Source organism: Schistocerca cancellata, chromosome 7 (genome assembly GCF_023864275.1).
Source record: "Schistocerca cancellata isolate TAMUIC-IGC-003103 chromosome 7, iqSchCanc2.1, whole genome shotgun sequence".
Classification (NCBI taxonomy): Eukaryota; Metazoa; Arthropoda; class Insecta; order Orthoptera; family Acrididae; genus Schistocerca; species Schistocerca cancellata.
In genome coordinates, this window is record NC_064632.1 from 376,412,651 (window position 1) to 376,432,518 (window position 19,868).

Consider the following 19,868-nt stretch of genomic DNA (forward strand, 5'->3'; position numbering starts at 1 on the left):
TTTCAGCACTCTTTTTCTGATATGCTGAATGAAATCTTCTGTTTGAGTGCTAGGTCTGCCATGTCTCTGATTATACACTTTCAAACCTGGGACATGTGTTTCAGAACTAATGACTTTCAAAGCTGTGATAGGAATTCAAACTTTTTAATTCAAAACATTGCACATGAACAAATTACCACTTACGCACTCCTGGGGTTTCGTAGTCTCTGGTAGGGACTTTTTCAGTTGCCCTCCCTTACACTTGTTATCTCTCTCCTCCTGGCTCCTCCATACACACCAAATTCTCAACATTGTGCAAGCATTGAGGTGTAGTAGTTTACAGTTATAAACTGGCCGATGTTCAAAAAATCTTGTTCCATGCTACCAAATTTACTATCAAAGTGATGATAACTATCCAAAAAAAATCTCTCTCTCGAAACTTGTTAATTAATTTTTATCCATTATAGGCTTTCGTGACATCAAGAAACAAACTGTATGTACACAAAAAATAAATACATCTTTCAAATGCCCCTCCTCATTAATAAAAATATTTCAGTGTGATTATATATGCAAATTAAATAGAACTTGTCTTTCAGGCAGCACAGGCGGGCCCTGGAAAGTCAGGTGAGAATTATCTTTCTCAGTTGGAAGAATTAACAAGTGTTTTTTCAACTGGCAATATTGATGACCTTATGCAAGAGGAACTGACACAAGTTTATGATAAATATGACTTTGATCAGAAAGCTAAAAATGTTCTTCCTATTCTGGAACATAAGCGAAAGGTTTGTAATTTTCATTTAAAAATTTTGCTATTTGTTGTGTTTTATGATGTACTTTAGTTAAATTAATGGTGATACGTGATCCAATAAAATTCTTTTATGTGATGGTTTAAAGCAGTATTTAAATATATTACTTATCTATGCACTCATCAGTTACACTTGTGTAACAGAGTTTTCATTCACCAAGGAGACGAGAGATAACAGAGAAAGAACATGAAAGGAATAGAATCCACTCTAATGCTCTTATTGTTGGTTGTCTAGCGAGATGTTTGCTAATTACAGCAACTTACACACAGATAAAATCAAATAGTGGAAAATCCAGGATGGAAAATGACAATATGGAAAAGGATTCATTGCTACTCACCACACCGGACTGCAAGCAACTGTGTGTGATGAGAGAAGCAATCTTGGTGGGAAGGGTAAGGAGGAGGCTGGGGTTGGGATGAGAGGGATGACATGTAGGGGTGGGGAATGGTAAAGTATTTCTTGTAGGAGTATGCAGTGATGTGGTGGGGACAGGTGGGGAAGGGCGGGGGGGGGGGGGGGGGGGGCAGACGAGCAGACGAGCAGAAAAAAAGAAAAGTAGAAAATGGGAAAAAAGACTGGCTGTGTTGGTGGAATAGAAGGCTATTTAGTGCTGCGACTAAGCATCTCCACCGTATGGTTAGTAGTGTTGATGACTCAGGACATGTCCTGTCAACTGTTCCCACTTTATTCAGATGTTACCATAATTTTTTTCATCCAGTTCACTTCAGTATCTCTTCATCAGTAATATAATCTAATCATCAAATGGTTCAAATGGCTCTGAACACTATGCGACTTAACTTCTGAGGTCATCAGTCGCCTAGAACTTAAAACTCATTAAACCTAACTAACCTAAGGACATCACACACAGCCATGCCTGAGGCAGGATTCGAACCTGCGACCTTAGCGGTCGCTCGGCTCCAGACTGTAGCGCCTAGAACCGCACGGACACTCCAGCCGGCTAATCTAATCATCTTCAGCATTTTTCTGCAGTACCACATTTTAAAAATTTCTTCTTGTCTGACCTGTTAATTGTTAATGTTTCACTTCTGAACAAAGCTACACTCTAAACAAATACCGTCAGAAAAGCTTTCCTAACACTTAATATTCGAAATTAACAAATTTCTCTTTTTCTGGAACTTTTTTCTTGTTATTGCTAATCTGCATTTTATATCCTCCCTACTTCAGCCATCACCAGTTAGTTTGCTGCCCATCTACTACTTTTAGTGTCTCATTTCCTATTGTAATTCCATCAGCATCGTCTGATTTCATTTGACTGTATTCCATTACCCCCATACTTTTGTTCATGTCACAACCACTTTTCAAGACATTGTCCATCCTGTTCAGCTGCTTGTTCAAGTCCATTGCTGTCTCATACAGAGTCAAAAAATGAAAAATCTGGATGGAATAGCGACAGTATTATGAAAAGGATAGAGTGCTACTTACCATATAGAGATGTTGAGACACAACAAAAAGACTTCTATACATTTGAGCTTTTGGCCAAAAGACCTTCTTCTAAAATCGGAAAAACACACACACACACACACACACACACACACACACACACACACACACACACACACACATACAAAAAATCACTCTGTCCACTGCTTCTGGCCACTGAGGTCGGACTCAGTGGCCAGATACTTTGATCATGTGCTTGTGTTAGTGTGTATGTATTTTCTACTTTAAAAGAAAGCCTTTTAGCTCAAAGCTCAAATGTATTGCAGTTTTTTGTTGTGCCTGTCTGTGACTCAGTGTGTCATTTTTAACAGCGAGTAGTAGTTGATCCTTTTCCTTACACTGTAAATATTCCAACCTGGACTTATAATATTATCGGAATTACAATCTCAGTGTGAAATGTTATTATAATTGTTCAGCTGCATATTAATATTTCTTTTGTAAATAAAAACCACCTGTGCTTGCTGCAGAAGATGGCCATGCAAACAAACTTGTTAGCAGCATATTATTTTGTGATACAGAGGCAATCTTGAGACTGCTTGAGGACTTGCCCAATTTTTGTGGACAATTGCATGACTTGTGTTATGGACCTTATAAATTTCATTTGAGCTTCAAATTCACACTGAAACTCTTAGAAGTGCATAGCTCTCCTTAACAGGCTAGCTTGAACCAGCCATAAGTGAACTATTTCTTAATTTGGAATTCTTTTTGGTATTTGATACACTTTTGTAATATGGTGCCTAGTTATAGGCCTATTTTTTTTCTATTTGTATGATGTAATTGTTTCTCTGTTTTGTTTCTTTCGTACTGGGCAGTATTTATCACCTCACGAATTGTATGCTAACCCACATAACAGCAACTGCTTGTAATCATTTTCTAATATCAGGTGCATGGTATTCCTTTGCATGGACCATTGTTGAATATGCTATGCTTATAATTGTCAAAACATTCACTGAAGTTTCAGATAATGCTCATTATGCAAGGTTTGAGATACTGATCTTGATTGTGATAAACAGTGTTCAGTTCCATCCAATCAATGATTTATATTTTTGGGCATTTCCCAAAGTCTTATTATATGAATCCTGGAATGATTTCGCTATGAAGGAGGCTGCTAATATCTTTGCTGATCTTTTGCAAAGTAGCTATAGCTTTATATGTGACACTGCCAATGTTAAGAACAGTAATAATCTCCATACTCCAGTAGGAAGTTACTACGACCTGTATTCACATTTTTTCAGATTGTTTCTGTTATTGAGACAAACCAGGTCACTATAATTCAAGGATCTACTGGATGTGGGAAGACAACACAAGTGCCTCAGTTTATTTTAGACTCCTGTCGTGAGAAAAATAAGCCGTGCAGAATTATTGTGACTCAACCAAGAAGGATTGCAGCAATAACAGTTGCAAGACGAGTTTGCCAAGAACGTAATTGGGAACTAGGTTCTGTTGTTGGTTTCCAGGTAAGAGAGCCGATAACAATAATTTTAAACTCTCAAAATTGTTATATGTTGACTTGTGATAGGCGTCATTACTGATAATTATCATGGAAGTGATCTTTAATTTTTCCTTGTAACTACGGAATTTTTTTTTCTTCCATCTTTTCACTAGGTTGGTCTGAAAGCAGAAACTTCGAGTGATACTCTTATTCTGTATTGTACAACAGGTGTACTGCTTCAAAAATTGATTGGCACTAAACATATGAGTAACTTTACTCATGTCATATTAGATGAAGTCCACGAACGAGATGAAGATACAGATTTTGCATTGTTGGTTGTCCGTAGGCTGTTGCGCACAGCATCTCCACATGTTAAGGTACCATATTTCCTGCATATTCATATTGTGAATGTAACACCTTGTTACCTGACTGGAATGAATGACACATTAACAAGTTCCGGATGTTGATAAATGTCTTTCTGAATTTTTTACATAGTCTTAATACCTCAATTCTTTTCCCAGGTTGTTCTGATGTCTGCAACTATTAATGTTGGAAGATTTTCCAATTACTTTTCATTTCCTATGAACAATAAATGGGAGCCAGCTCCTGTTATAGATCTTGATAAGTACAGAACAGGAAGACGTAATTACAGAATCAGTATTTACTATTTGTGTGAACTGAAGAAGATTGGGCCTGTAAGTACCCTTTTTAATAATATTTGATGTTAATATAGCCAAGAAATAGTGAGCTCTTTTTACAGAGAGGAACTGTTGCTATGGATTTTGGATTTGTCACATTTTGAAAAAAAAAACTAGAAGAGGATATCAGAGGACAAAATTGCTGATTGATGATTAAAATCAAGCAATAGAATATCCAGGATGAAATAATGACAATATTATGAATATTTGAATGTTGTAATATTGTGCTCTTTCATGAGTGTTATTCATATAGCCCCTGAACAAAGTGAAGAACTTAGATAGTGAATCTGCCCTTTTACATGATTCATATTACTATGCCCCCAAGACTTTTTCTTTGTAAACTGGAAGTTGTTCTCATTCCATCTGCATCTAACATTGTGTCTTAAATAATTGTCTTTTGTGGTAACTTGATAAAGATTCATGAGCATAACATGGCCCTTTTATACTACCCTGAAATTTCACCAGACTTGATCATACATGGAGCTTGTCAAAGGCACGAAGTCAGTGTCTTCTAAGACACAGGAACTGAAATTGAGGGTATCATCAGAGGCACGAAGCCAGTGTCCAGACAGTCTTGTAAGACACAGGGACTGAAATTGAGGGTATCAGAGCACAAACAGAAATGCTGGATGTAATTTTCAACTTTTCTTTTACAAAGGAGGATACAGAAGTACTGCCTCTGTTTATATCTCACATGTTGCAAAGATGAGTGATATGAATGTTAGTATCAGTGCTGTTGAGAAACAGGCAGAATCGCCAAAAGTGAACAAGACCTAGTGCCGATAGAATCCCTATCGTGTTCTGTGCGTAATTTGCATGTAATCTATACAGAATTTGCATGGTTAATTTCTCAAGATCCCCTGCACAAAAATTATGCTCAGTAGCTGTGAGAAAGAAATGGTCATGTCTGCCTACAAGAAAAATAGCAGATGTGATACAAAACATCGGCCGATGAGGCGTCTGGTATAAAAACTGCCCAAGTCACTGAAGGTGTATTTTTCAGTGTGGATGGAAAACCTCTAGAGAACAAATAGTGATGGTCACAAACATTTTTCTTTCATAGTTGCATTCTTAGTGCTTTGATATTTAAGTTCTGTTGTTTTGTGAAATGTGATTTATGACAAAACCTTTTTAATTTAAGTTTTGACTTGGTCATTTTTGTTGCAATTTTATATGCTTTTCCTCCTTTTTTATAAAACTGTACTCTTCTTAAATTCCAAAATCGTGTGACAAAACAGTTAAATGAAAATAAAGTGACATTTTAACTACTTTTCTTTGTAGCAGTGAAAAATGCATTCCTACATTTCATAACAACATATTGAAAAGAACATTAGAAAACTGAGGAGAAAACAAAATAGAGTTTTGTTTGCAGTTCAGTTTGATTTTGAACATAACATACAGAAAATTATTTGCAAATAAAGATGTATGTTGTTATAATCATTATTATGATAGACACTGTGTACACTTACTGAGTAATATTGTTGTTTAAGTCTTCAATTTGCTCTCATTTAGACTACAATATCAGGCATTTCACATGAACCATAACATTACACAATAATGACAAAATAAAAGCACACAAGAAATAGGATTTGTTTCACACCAATTACAGTAAAAAAGCCGTATATATGGAAATTAATGCAAAAGGTTGGTAATGGCAATGTACAAGTGAAGCATTATGACATCAAAGAATATACAATACAAGGAATTATTTAGCATACAGCTATTGTCACATTGTTGTGAGTCTGGCCTTACAGCGAGAGACTATGGTCGTGTGTGTGAGTTGCATTTGTATGTGTGTTCTGATGAAAGCCTGTTTGGCTGAAAGCTTTGCTTGACAGTCTTTTTCTTGTGCCTATCTGCGACAGCATCTCCACTACATGGTGAGTAGCAACTTCCTTTTTATAATATTGTCATTATTCCATCTTGGATTTTCAAGTTTTGTGTAATTTAACATCACAAGATTCCAAATTAAAAATGCTGAGACATGAAGGTTATTGTTCGTTCTTTGCCACGGCTGGATATGAATTCACTGCCTGCAAGACTTAGCTCAGTCTGTTGCACAGCAAGTGCTCTGTAATAGAAAGGCAGGGCAGATTTTTGAAGCATATTGTTATTTCAGCTGATAGTGATATATTTCTATTTTTGTAAATTTTGTGTCGTGGCTGGTTTTGATACTATAAGTCACTGATACAGAAGTAATTTCAGATGTGCTAAAGGTAGTGTGTTGACACGCTTCCTGTCCATGTTGTTTCGTAATGACCTAGCAGTAAATATTAAGAGCAAAGTCAGACTTTTTGCAGATGATACAGTTATCTATGAAGAAGTAATATCTGAAAAAAGTAGCACAAATATTCTGTCAGACGTTGAAAAGATTTGCAAGTGGTGCAGATATTGGCAACTTGCCTTAAGCATTCAGAGTGTAAAATTGTGCACTTCACAAAATAAAAAAAGTAGTGTCCTATGAATAAAATATAGATGACTCACTACTGGAATCAGTCAACTCGTATGAATATGAAAAGAAGTGTCACAGTAGGATCAGTTATAGGTAAAGCATGCAGCAAGCTTTGGTTAATTGGTAGGTAATTGCAAAGTTTAAATTAGTTTGAAAAGGAGTTTGCGTACAAAACATTTTCACTACCAGTCCTAGAAAATTCCTTGTGTGTGGGACACGTACCAGGTAGGACAATCAGAGAATTTTGTATGTTTATAAAAATCAAACAATGGAAAATCCAGGATGGAATGTAACAATATTATGAGAAGGAAAGTTGCTACTCATCATATAGCAGAGATGCTGAGTCGCAGATAGGTACAACAAAAAGATTCTCACAGTTAAAGCTTTTGGCCATTAAGGCCTTCGTCAACACCACACACACACACACACACACACACACACACACACACACACACAAACGCAACTCTCACACACGACTGAAGTCTCAGGCAACTGAAACCACACTGGGAGCAATGGCACCAGTACATGATGGGAGTGGTGACTGGGTGGGGGTAAGGAGGAGGCTAGGGTGGGGAGGGGGAGGGATAGTATGGTGAGGGTGGCAGACAGTGAAGTGCTGCAGGTTAGACAGAGGGAAGGGGAGAGGTGGGGGGGGGGGGGGGGAAGTAGCAGAAAAGGAGAGAAATAAAAAGACTGGATGTGGTGGTGGAATGATGGCTGTGTAGTGCTCGAATGGGAACAGGGAAGGGACTGGATGGGTGAGGACAGTGACTAACGAAGGTTGAGGCCAGGAGGTTATAGGAATGTAGGATGTACTGCAGGGAAAGTTCCCACCTATGCAGTTCAGAAAAGCTGGTGTTGGTGGGAAGGATCCATATGGCATAGGCTCTGAAGCAGTCATTCAAATGAAGGATATCATGTTTGGCAACGTGTTCAGCAACAGGATGGTCCATTTATTTCTTGGCCACAGTTTGTCAGTGGCCATTCCTGCAGACAGAGAGCTTGTTGGTTGTCATGCCTACACAGAATGCAGCACAGTGGCTGCAGCTTAGCTTGTAGACCACATGAGTGGTTTCACAGATAGCCCTGCATTTGATAGGAGAGGTGATGTTAGTAAATGGACGGGAGTAGGTGGTGGTGGGAGGATGTATGGGACAGGTCTTGCACCTAGGACTATTACAGGCATGTGAGCCATGAGGTAAGGGATTGGGAGCAGTGGTTGTGTAAGGATGGGCGAGTATATTGTGTAGGTTCGGTGGACAGCGGAATACCACTTTGGGAGGGGCGGTAAGGATAGTGGACAGGACATTTCTCAAGTGTCACAGAAGTGCTGAAAAACTGGAGCTGCAGATGATTGATGGTAGATGTCAACTATCCAATGAAAACATACTTGCAAAGTTGTAGCAGCATGAAGACTCTAGGAATACTCCACAGCTCCCTAGTTACCTCTCCCGTAGAAACCTTGAATATGAAATTCAGCTAGGTATTCAGAGCACTTGTTCATCCTGCACTTGTTTTACAAATGTGATGGGAAGAAGCCTTAACTTGTGGTACTGTGGGAAATACTCTCTGCCACGCATTTCGTAATGATTTGCAGAGTATTTATTGAGATGTAGAATATTTTACTGAATACAGTGGAGCCAAGGGATATGAGTATCCTGTATGGAATTACGATAATAATTACAGTAAATAGTGGAATAATTTCCGACAGTTAGTTGTTCGACTGGTAGGGTATTTGAAATATGAATGAATAAGAAGCACAGTTTTTCAGTCTAAAGACTTTGTTTGAACCTTGGTGGAATCAAATGTCTGTAGTGGTGTGAGACTGTTACCAATATATTAAAACTGTCTACTGTAGCAAGTATGAGGTGTGATAAAAAAAAAAACCAGGAACTTTTTAATTTCGTGGGCTTTATACATCCGAGATTCAAAATCGTTTTTGTATCTTGTTGCTATACATTTTCTGCTGTTTAAAATATTTAGTTTATTACTCATAGTCTAAAAGGTTAAACATATTTTCAAGTGCTTGGCAAATTTTTTTCTTTGGAAAAAGATAGATCGAAGAATTTGCATTGAATTTTTCTTGAAAAATGGAATAAAGTACAGCACCACATTTGAAATTATGACTGTGGCTTTTGGAGAATGTGCTATGAGTAAGAAAAAAGTTTATGAATGGTATAAACATTTCCAAGAGGGTCAAGATGATGTTAAAGCCAACAGTCGCCCTGGACACCCTAGCACTTCAATTACTGATGACAGTGTGGAAGAAATAAAGAAAATGGTGCTGGAAAATTGCCGAATCACCATCAGAGAGGTTGCTGATGAAGTCCTCGTATCCTTTGGTTCAGGTCTTGGGCATGAAATGTGTTTATTCCAAAAGTGTTGAATTAAAAAAAAAAAAAAAGAAAAGAAAAGAGACGACGTTACAAAAACATCATTCAGAAATTGCCGAATGAAGTCGACAGTGATCCAGAACTTCTAAAGAGGGTTATAACAGATGATGAAACACTGGTATACGTGTATGACATCAAAACCAAGGGACAATTGTCTCAATGGAACCTCCCTGAAGAGCTAAGATCGAAAAAGGCTCTACAAGTTCTAACAATGATATGTGAAGGTTCTTCTCAGTTACAATGGGATAGTACATCATGAGTTCTTGTCTTATGGTCATACAGTTAATAAGGAATACTGATTGGAAGTTATGTGCTGTTTGCATGAAGCAGTTCGAAGAATATGACCAGAATTGTGGCAGAATCACTCATGGAAATTGCGTCATGGTAATGCTACTGCTCACATCTCAATACTTGCTTATGATTTTTTGACAGAAATCAAAACCTTTGTTGCCTCAACCAGTATATCTGCCAGGCACGGCCTCTTGTGACTCCTTTCTATTGGTGTGGCTGAAGAGAACCATGATGAGATAAAAGCAGAATCAGTGAAGGAGCTGAGTGCCATGGTGAAAAATAAGTGTCAAAAGTGCTTCCCGGAAAAAGTGCTGGCAGAAGTGTATTATATCAGAGAGAGATTACTTTGAAGGGGACAAAAATTGATGTTCTTGAATAAATAAGGATTCTTTAAGGAAAACAAAAATTCTCATTACTTTATCATCACACCTTGTATGTCATTGAAATTCCTTGCTGCATTATAAGTTTACAAGTGCCCATGAGAATTCCATGTATTGTTTAATAAAAGTATGTACCTAGGATAAAATACTTAGTCAGTGGACATTTTCCTTAGATGCTATCAATGCTCTAAGAGTTTATTTCCTGTCCGCTATATGGCATTTAATTGAATAATGTAAGTTTGTTACACATTATGATTTAATTTGTGCATTATTAGTGTCTGACGTTTGCGGCCCTGTACCTTGATATATAATAACTGTCCCAATACCAACTAATAATATTCAGATAAATGTTAAATTATTGACAGAGAACAATAAAGTTCTGCAATAGTAAAGATGTTCCCACAGTTTATTTGGCTGTTGCAGATGTTTGGTATGTGTTTTTAAAAATGTAGGGTTTAAACTGAACTTTTCTTGTACCTAGCACTTGTACATATCAATAAGAACATGTTTGCAGATAAACTGAAATCATTTTTGTGTGACAGCATAAGTGAATTCTCTCTCTCTCTCTCTCTCTCTCTCTCTCTCTCTCTCTCTCTCTCTCTGTGTGTGTGTGTGTGTGTGTGTGTGTGTGTGCGCGTGCGCGCGCGCGTGTGTGCGTGTAAGGAGGGGGGGGGGGGTGGAGTAGCACATTCCACATCATTGCAAGATGTTGTGAAATGATCCATGGAATGTGAAAATAACTAATTAACTGGTAATTTGCATATCTGTTATATGTTTCATTATATTTAGAATATGTACTTTTTGACAAGGGATCAAACATGTGAAAAAAATATTTTAAAAAAGCTTCCAGATGTGAGAAAAGACGAGCCTTGTATAACAGAAGAAGGCTATAATGTGGCAACCCGCCTTATTAAAGAATTTGACCGGCTTGAAGAACAAGGAAACAATACATCAAAAGGTGCTGTCTTGGTATTTTTACCAGGGATTCTGGAAATAGAAAAACTTTATATACTTTTGGACAACTTCTCAAAGTAAGTTACCTTTGATCGTATTCTATTCCAGCTTTATTTCATTTAAATATCTATAGGAAGTCTGATGTTTTCTTGCCATAGCATTTTGCTGCAAAGATGATTTAGAGGAAGTCATAGCTTTCAATAATAATGCTGATTGATAATCATTTTAACAACTTTTTTAAATTATTAAAAATCATGTGAACATTACAGGAATTACAAGTGGTGGGTGAAACCACTCCATTCAACAATCACAACTGACGAACAGGAAATGGTATTTCAGCGACCTCCCCCAGGTTACAGAAAAATAATCCTTTCCACAAATATTGCAGAGAGCTCTGTAACAGTTTCAGATATTGTATACGGTCAGTACTAAATCGTATTTATGCCAAATTACATGTTTAGGAGCTACTGAATTCCTCTCTTAGTGAACTGCCCCATCTGTTCATACTCATGTAGTGTTTTCCTTTACGTTCTGTTTTCAGTGATTGACTTCTGTTTGACCAAAGAACTTTTTTGTGATCCCGATACAAACTATTCGAGTTTGCAGCTGACATGGGCAGCTAAGACAAACTGTATTCAGCGTGCTGGTCGCTCTGGTCGAGTAGCTGATGGCCGAGTGTACAGACTTGTCCCAAGAGAATTTTACGATGTGAGTATCTTCACTGTTGGAGTTCGGTGACTAATGTTTTAGTGTACTGAGAAGGATTGCAAATTGCAAATGAACTGACAGAAACACAATAAACTGAATCTTAATTCTTAAAATCTCAGGTTCATTATTTGGAAGGTAGTACGTGAGTGGAGTGGAGAGGAAAAGAATTGGGGTGGTATTTTATTCTGAATGTCTCAGATTCAGTAGTTAATGTGCTTTTAGTATGATAGTCTACTGAGTATGCCAAGGGTCACTAAAATGTCAGTTTTATTCACAAGGTCTTTGAAGAATGATTGAAAATGAGTATGGAAATGCCGTTGAACTTTATTTATTTGAGTTTCATATCTTGTGGACAAAATTGCTATTCTTGTTTTTGTTTGAAGGCAGATTCTCTGCTCTGAGGAAGGGAAACGTTTTGGTCTGTTATTGGAGTGTGTCCTTTTTGGTAACAAATGCATGCACGTGTTGGCATGCATCATCTACTGAGGCTGTATCAATGTCTTTGCACAGTTAAACAATTAACTTGCATATAGTTTTCTGCTGCTTACACCTACATTAGACAGAGGCTCATAGGAGAACAGACTTTTACTTTTAGACATAAATTACTGGCTGCAACAGAGTAAGGAAGAAGTTGTTTCTGGATCAGTAATGGGACTAACTTATTGAGAAGATTTTCTCCATAGGTGTTAACTAATTACAGAGAAAAAGAGGTAATGTTGAAACAAATTTGTTTTTATTTAAGTGCCACCCTTTACTGTTTATAGGTGCATACTAGAATTCTGTATACCATTTTGTCTACACTTGCCTCAATTTTCCTTTTTGTCTATCTGGTTTTAAAAGATGGTTGTTCATAATCAATGTTAGAATAATTGTTAAGTATTATCAACAATTCCAATGGTACTTATGTGGACAGCTGCATTATCTGCCTCTTTATGGAACAAAGGAGCACCCCTTCCTCCTGCTCCACACACATGCTCTTCTGGAATGTGTAATTCCATTGTATGCTCTTATTTTGCAGAAATGCCTTGCACAGGAAGGCGTTCCTGAGATACTTCGTTGTCCTCTTGCAAAAACTGTTCTCCATGCAAAACTACTGAATATGGGAGAACCCAAAGCTTTACTTGCACTTGCAATGGACCCACCAGACCTCAGTAATATTGAAAGCACCATCCTGTTACTCAAGGAGGTAGGCTGATCACACTCGTATTTTACTTGTTTATTTATAAATATATTAATTGTTAAATATTTAATATATGTTTTTGAGTGTTTTCAGGTCAAACTGTTTATTTATTTATTTATTAATTTATTCCATGTGATCTGATGGTACACAGAGTGTTGCAGATGTCGGAAAATGTCATTTAACATTGTTAACATGTATTAATGTAAGCCTATAGTATTCTAATGTATTATATTGCTCAATGTTTTCAATTTAGCACAAACAGCAAGATTACTGATCTAAGTATTCATTTACAGAGTAAAAACAGTGACACAACACATATGACTTCACAGCTTTGCTAAATTTTATGTTGTCTGTTCAGGTTGTTTTGTCGTGTAGCCATGTAACTTTGTGCACACTATGTCATATGCATTACGGAAGAGATCGGTATTCATTGAGAAATGTTCAAAGGGTAGAAAAGCAGCTGTTTTTTGATAATTAGCCTTTTGACTTGCATAATCAGGGCATGGGCTTCAAGACCAATGTAAGGAGTGACAACAAATGAATAGGATTAGCTTATGGGCTTGAAAGATAAGGTACTTCCATCAAATATTGAACACCATAAATAAATAGGCTGAATTCTTCATTACTAACGCTTCATTTGGGTTCCACTGACTGACAGTGTTTGTAATGCCTGCCAGAGTGAGCAGCCATTGGTCAGTCTGGTATACACATACATCTATTTTTATTTTACCACAGAGAGATAAATATGCAAAATAGGGAAATGACGAAAGACATTAATAACATATTTTGTTTAATATATCTAATATTCTATTAAAGGCCTGTTTACATATGATATACAGTTGTATGTTGCTTAAAAGAATTATGGTCAACCAAGTTTAATATATCCTGAAAGTAAACACATAACAGAATTAGTTCACAGACAGTACCCAAATGAAAGATCACGCTATATGGGTGACACTGATTGCAAAATTGAAATAAATGCAGTATTATATGCAGCTGGTTTAACAAAAAGTTGCATATGTTGACAGAAAATTGCCATTTTTGTCAGAGGAGATATGAATATAATCAACAGTTTTGCAATGCAAGTCCCACACCAGTAAAGGTTTAGTCACATATTGTTCATTTATCTGTGGTCTGATTATATTGGATAACATATTGTTGTTTATCTGTGGTCTGATTATCTTGGATAACATATACAATTAATCTTTCACTCTGCAGTGGACCATGCACTGGTTTGAAACTCCTTGACAGATTGATCTGTATGATTTATCAGGTATTTGCACTGGAACATTTAACGTGTTTTGTGGGCCTTGCTGTGGATAGAGTTAAACCGTTTGTTACATACAGGGTGACAGTTATTGTACTATGTGATATAAAATCATCATAACTTCTGAACGGTTTGTGTTAGGCTGTTCAAATTGCATGGTTGGCCGCAGGGCATGTTAGGAATTATACTCCAGTCATCATAAAAATAAACCTGATGTAAAGAAACACAAACACAATGATTGGTCAGCAGCCGTAGCTCTCATACTCTGGTGTTGGTCCACTCTTCCATTCTGGAAACATCCCCCAGGCTGCAGCTAAGCCATATCTCCGCAGTATCCTTTCTTCCATGAGTGCTAGTTCTGTAAGGTTCGCATGAGAGCTTCTATGGAGTTTGGAAGGTAGGAGACGAAGTACTGGCGGAAGTAAAGCAGCGAGGACAGGGTGTGAGGTGTGCTTGGGTAGGTCAGATGGTAGAGCACTTGCCTGCGAAAGGCAAAGGTCCTGAGTTCGAGTCTTGGTCAGGCACACAGTTTTAATCGACTTTCTCAGGATAGTTTACATCTATCTTCAACAGTCTTCCAGTTCACTTGCCTTAGCGTCTCTGTGACATTCTCCCATGGATTAAATAAACCTGTGACCATTCATGCTGCCCTTCTCTGAATATGTTCAATATCCCCTGTTAGTCCTATTTGGTTTGGGTTCCACACACATGAGCAGTATTCTGGGACAGGTTGCACAAGTGGTTTTTAAGCAGTCTCCTACGTAGATTGATTGCACTTCTTCACTGTTCTACCCATAAACCAAAGTCCACCACATGCTTTACCCGTGACTGAACCTATGCGATCATTCCATTTTGTACCTCTACAGTGTGTTACATTCAGGTATTTGTATGCGTTGGCTGATTCCAATGGTGACTCATTGATATTATAGTCATAGGATACATTTTTTCAGTTTGTGAAGCGCACAGTTTTACATTTCTGGACATTAGCAAGTTGCCAATCTCTGCACCATGTTGAAATCTTATCATGATCTGACTGACTTTCAGACAGTACTTCATTATAGATAACTGCTTCATCTGCAAAAAGCCTGATTTTTTTTTTATTAGTATTGTTTGCAAGACCATTAATATACACCATGAATAGCAAGGGTCCCAACACACTTTCCTGAGGCATACTCGAAATTACTTCTACATCAGACAGCGACGCTCCATCCAAGATAACTTGCTATGTCCTCCCTACCAAAAAGTCATCAATCCAGTCACAAATTTCACTTGATACCTTGTACATTTGACAATAAGTATACATGCGGTACTGAGTCGAATGCTTTTCGGAAATTAAGAAATACTGAATCTACCTGATTGCTTTGTTCCAAAGCATTCAGCATGTCATGTGAGAAAAGTGAGAGTTGGGTTTCACATGATCGATGTTTTCGAAATCCATGCTGGTTGGCATTGAGGAGATCATTCTGTTGAAGATATCTCATTATTTTTGACCTCAGAGTCTACAACAAATCAGTGTCAAGGATATTGGACGGTAGTTTTGCGAATCACTTCTACTATCCTTATGGTAGACAAGAAAGTAAAGTATGGATGAAATGGAATTTTTTCGATATCTCCGTTTAGTCCTAATGGGTTATTAGATCCTGTTTGGTGAAGAAAGAATAAATGAATTGCTGCCATAGCTGCAATAATAAATGGTAATACAAAATGAAATGTGAAAAATCGATTTAATGTTGCGTTATCAACAGCAAATCCTCCCCACACCCATTGAACTAAATCTGTTCCTAAGTATGGAATTGCTGATAATAAATTAGTAATTACTGTCGCACCTCAAAATTATATTTGACCTCAAGGTAAAACGTATCCTATAAATGCAGTTGCTATAACTAAGAATAGAATTACTGTACCAATTATTCAGGTGTGTATGTATATATAAGATCCATAGTAAATTCCTCGTCCTACATGCAAATAAATACAAATAAAAAATATAGATGCTCCATTTGCATGTAAAGTTCAAATAATTCAACCATTATTTATGTCTCGGCAGGTGTGTACTACACTACTAAATGCTATTTCAATATTTGATGTATAATGTATAGCTAAAAATAGTCCAGTTATGATTTGAATTACCAAGCGTAACCCTAGCAGGGACCCAAAATTTCATCAAAATGAAATATTTGTTGGTGCAGGTAAATCAGTTATAGAGTTATTAATAATTTGAATTAAAGGATGTCTTAATCGTAAGGGTTTATTCATTAGTAAATTATCTTGTTTTACGAATAGGCCCCTGGTTAATATTAGTGATTTTAACTACTGCTAATAGTGCTAAAAATAAATAAATTATTATTATTATTATTATTATTGTAATAATGAATGTTGGTCTGTTATATAATTTTTTTAAAGATATTGTTATTTCTTGGTAATTGATTGAATTATCAATATTTATAGTTTCAGTATTTTTGAAGAAGTCTATAAATATTGTTATATCTAGGATAATTAATGTCGATATAATGAATACCCATATTGTTAAGGTAATAATTATGGTAATTGATTTAGGTTGAAATATTTCGTTTGATGCAATTCTTGTGATATAAATAAATAGAACTAATATACCACCAAGAAACGTTAAAAATAAAATATATGATAATCAATATCTTTCCATTATTGTTCCTGTTATTAATCCAACTAAAAAAGTTTGTAGGATAATGAAAAGCATTATTGATATTGGGTGTCTTAATTTAATAAAATTAATATTCATTACATTTGATAGTGATATAATTATTATTTTAATAATTTCAGGGGTTAGTGTATTTAAAATATCGGTTTTGGGGACCGATGATGGAAGCTTTTCCACCTCTGAAGTTTTAAAAGTGGGGGCTTATTTCCAGTTTACAAGACCGGTGTTTTTTTTAAACTATTAAAACTAATGTTTATATTCTCTGTTTTTACTTCTTTGTTGGTCTATTTTGCTGGTGTTCATGTTTTTTCTTCTAAACGTAAACATTTATTGATGGTTCTTCTGAGATTAGAGTATATTGTTCTTTCTTTGTTTATATTAATTATTGTTTTTCTTATTGAGTTTGATTATTTCTTTCCTGTTATTTTTTTAGTTTTTTCTGTTTGTGAAGGTGCTTTAGGTCTTTCTATTTTGGCTTCAATAATTCGTTCTCATGGTAATGATTTTTTTAATTCTTTTGGTTTATCTTTATGTTAAAGTATTTATTTATAACTATTTTTTTGATCCCTCTTTGTTTGCTGAGTAATTGTTGATGGTTGGTTCATTCTTTAATGTTTCTGTCGAGTTTTATTTTTATAATTTGTGTTTATTCATATGCAGATTTGAATATAATTAGATATTATTTTGGTATTGATTATTTTTGTTTTAGTTTGATTTTGCTGAGTTTTTGAATTTGTTCTTTAATAATTACTGCTAGAGGTTCAGTTTATTTAAGTTCTTATCATTCTAATTTTTTTGTCTTTATGGTTTTAATTTTAATGATTATGCTTTATTGTTCATTTGCTAGATTGAGTCATCTTTCTTTTTATATTTTTTTTTTTGAGGCTAGGTTAGTTCCTACTTTACTTTTGATTTTGGGTTGAGGTTATCAGCCTGAACGTTTACAGGCTGGTGTTTATTTAATTTTTTATACTTTGGTTGCTAGCTTACCTTTATTGTTGGTTTTATTTAAGGTTTATGATTTCTCTAACACTTTATATTTCCCTTTATTGGTTGATTTTGGTTCTTATTATTTTATGTTTTATGTTTTATGTTTTTATAATTTTAGCTTTCTTAGTTAAGATGCCAATATTTTTGGTTCATTTATGGCTTCCTAAGGCTCATGTAGAGGCCCCTATTTCAGGTAGAATAATTCTTTCTGGTGTTTTATTGAAGTTTGGTGGTTATGGTATTTTTCGTGTTATAAAGGTTACTTCTTATTTGGGTTTAAAGTTTAATTATTTTTGGTTATCTTTAGGTTTATCTAGTGGGGTTATTGTTGGATTTATTTGTTTGCGTCAGGTTGATTTAAAGTCTTTAATTGCATACTCTTCTGTTGCTCATATAAGAATGGTTATTTGTGGATTGATAACTATAAATTGGTGAGGTTGTATGGGTTCTCTTTCTTTAATGGTTGGTCATGGTTTATGTTCTTCTGGATTGTTTTGTTTATCTAATATTATTTATGAGCGTTTAGGTAGACGAAGATTATTAATTAAGAAGGGTATAATTAATTTGGTACCTAGAATGGCTTTATGGTGATACCTTTAAGATCATCAAATATAGCTGCTCCTCCATCATTAAATTTGGTAGGTGAACTTAAATTATTAAATAGAATTATGTCTTGATCTCTTTTTAGATTTTTTGCTTTAATTTTTTATCTTTTTTTAGAGCTGTTTATACTATATATATTCTTATTCTCAGCATGGGAATTATTATTCTGGGGTTTATACATGTTCTCTTGGTTATTTTCATGAATATCATCTTTTACTTTTGCATTGATTGCCTTTGAACATTCTTTGTTTAAAGGGTGAATATTTTTTTGTTTAAATTGCTTAAGTATTTTAATTTAAAATATTGTTTTGTGGAATCAATGATATGAAGTTTTTCATCTTAGGCCGTGAACTTATTTTCTATTTGTTCTTTGAGTTTTTTGTCCTTATTCTTTTCTAGAACTATAATTTTTATTTTAGGTATTTATTATTTTGTTGAATGAGAACTTTTTAATTTAAATGGTTCTATGGTTGTTATCACTTTTAATTTTGGATTGAATGTCTCTTATTTTTATGTTTTTTGTTATATATATTTCTTCTTTGGTGATTTATTATAGAGAGGATTATATATCGGGCAAAAAGAATATAAATCGTTTTATTATTATTGTTTTAATATTAATACTTTCTATAGGTTTTTTAATTATTAGTCCTAATTTGATTAGAATTTTGTTAGGATGAGATGGTTTAGGTTTGGTTTTTTATTGTTTAGTTATTTATTACCAAAATGTAAAATCTTATAGTGCTGGTATATTAACTGCACTTTCTAATCGTATTGGTGATGTTGCTATTTTAATTTCTATTGCTTGAATATTAAATTTTGGTGGTAGGAATTATATTTATTATTATGATTTTATTTCTAACTCTTTTGAAATAAAGCTTATTACTATATTAATTGTTTTGGCAGCTATAACTAAGAGAGCTCAAATTCCCTTTTCTTCTTGACTTCCTGCTGCTATGGCTGCTCCGACTCCTGTTTCTGCCTTAGTCCATTCTTCTACTCTTGTTACTGCTGGAGTTTATTTATTAATTAGTTTCAGACCAATATTAGATACTTATAATTGTGGTTGATTTTTACTTTTAATTGGTTGTATAACTATATTTATGGCTGGATTGGGTGCTAATTTTGAATTTGATTTGAAGAAGATTATTACTCTTTCTACTTTAAGACAACTTGGTTTAATAATAAGAATTTTGGCTATAGGTTATCCAAAACTTGCATTTTTTCACTTATTAGCCCATGCTTTATTTAAGGCATTATTATTTATGTGTGCAGGTTCAATAATCCATAATTTAAAGGATTCTCAGGATATTCGTTTTATAGACTCAATTGTTAATTTTATACCTTTAACTTCTGTTTGTTTTAATGTTTCTGGTTTATCTTTGTGTGGTATACCTTTTTTGGCAGGGTTTTATTCAAAGGACTTGATTCTTGAAATGGTTTGTTTAAGATGAATTAATTGTTTAATTTTTTTTCTTTTTTTTCTACTGGTTTAACTGCTTCTTATTCTTTTCGTTTATTTTATTATTCAATATCTGGGGATAATAATTTTTATTCTTCCATAAGCAGCATTATACACTCTTCCACCCCTATCTTGCTTTCT

General features: G+C 35.1%; 1 protein-coding gene across 3 annotated transcripts in view; it reads left to right on the forward strand.

The window, feature by feature from the left end:
* The window catches only part of LOC126092186 (probable ATP-dependent RNA helicase spindle-E), a 272,749-nt gene that overhangs the window by 42,557 nt on the left and 210,324 nt on the right, over positions 1-19,868 (forward strand). For all 3 annotated transcript variants that reach the window (XM_049907663.1, XM_049907664.1, XM_049907662.1), the window contains exons 3-10: positions 576-761; positions 3,482-3,703; positions 3,852-4,055; positions 4,200-4,373; positions 10,736-10,923; positions 11,116-11,267; positions 11,388-11,554; positions 12,573-12,740. In XM_049907663.1, coding sequence (XP_049763620.1) covers positions 576-761; positions 3,482-3,703; positions 3,852-4,055; positions 4,200-4,373; positions 10,736-10,923; positions 11,116-11,267; positions 11,388-11,554; positions 12,573-12,740 — 1,461 coding nt within the window. The remainder of the gene's footprint in view (positions 1-575; positions 762-3,481; positions 3,704-3,851; positions 4,056-4,199; positions 4,374-10,735; positions 10,924-11,115; positions 11,268-11,387; positions 11,555-12,572; positions 12,741-19,868) is intronic.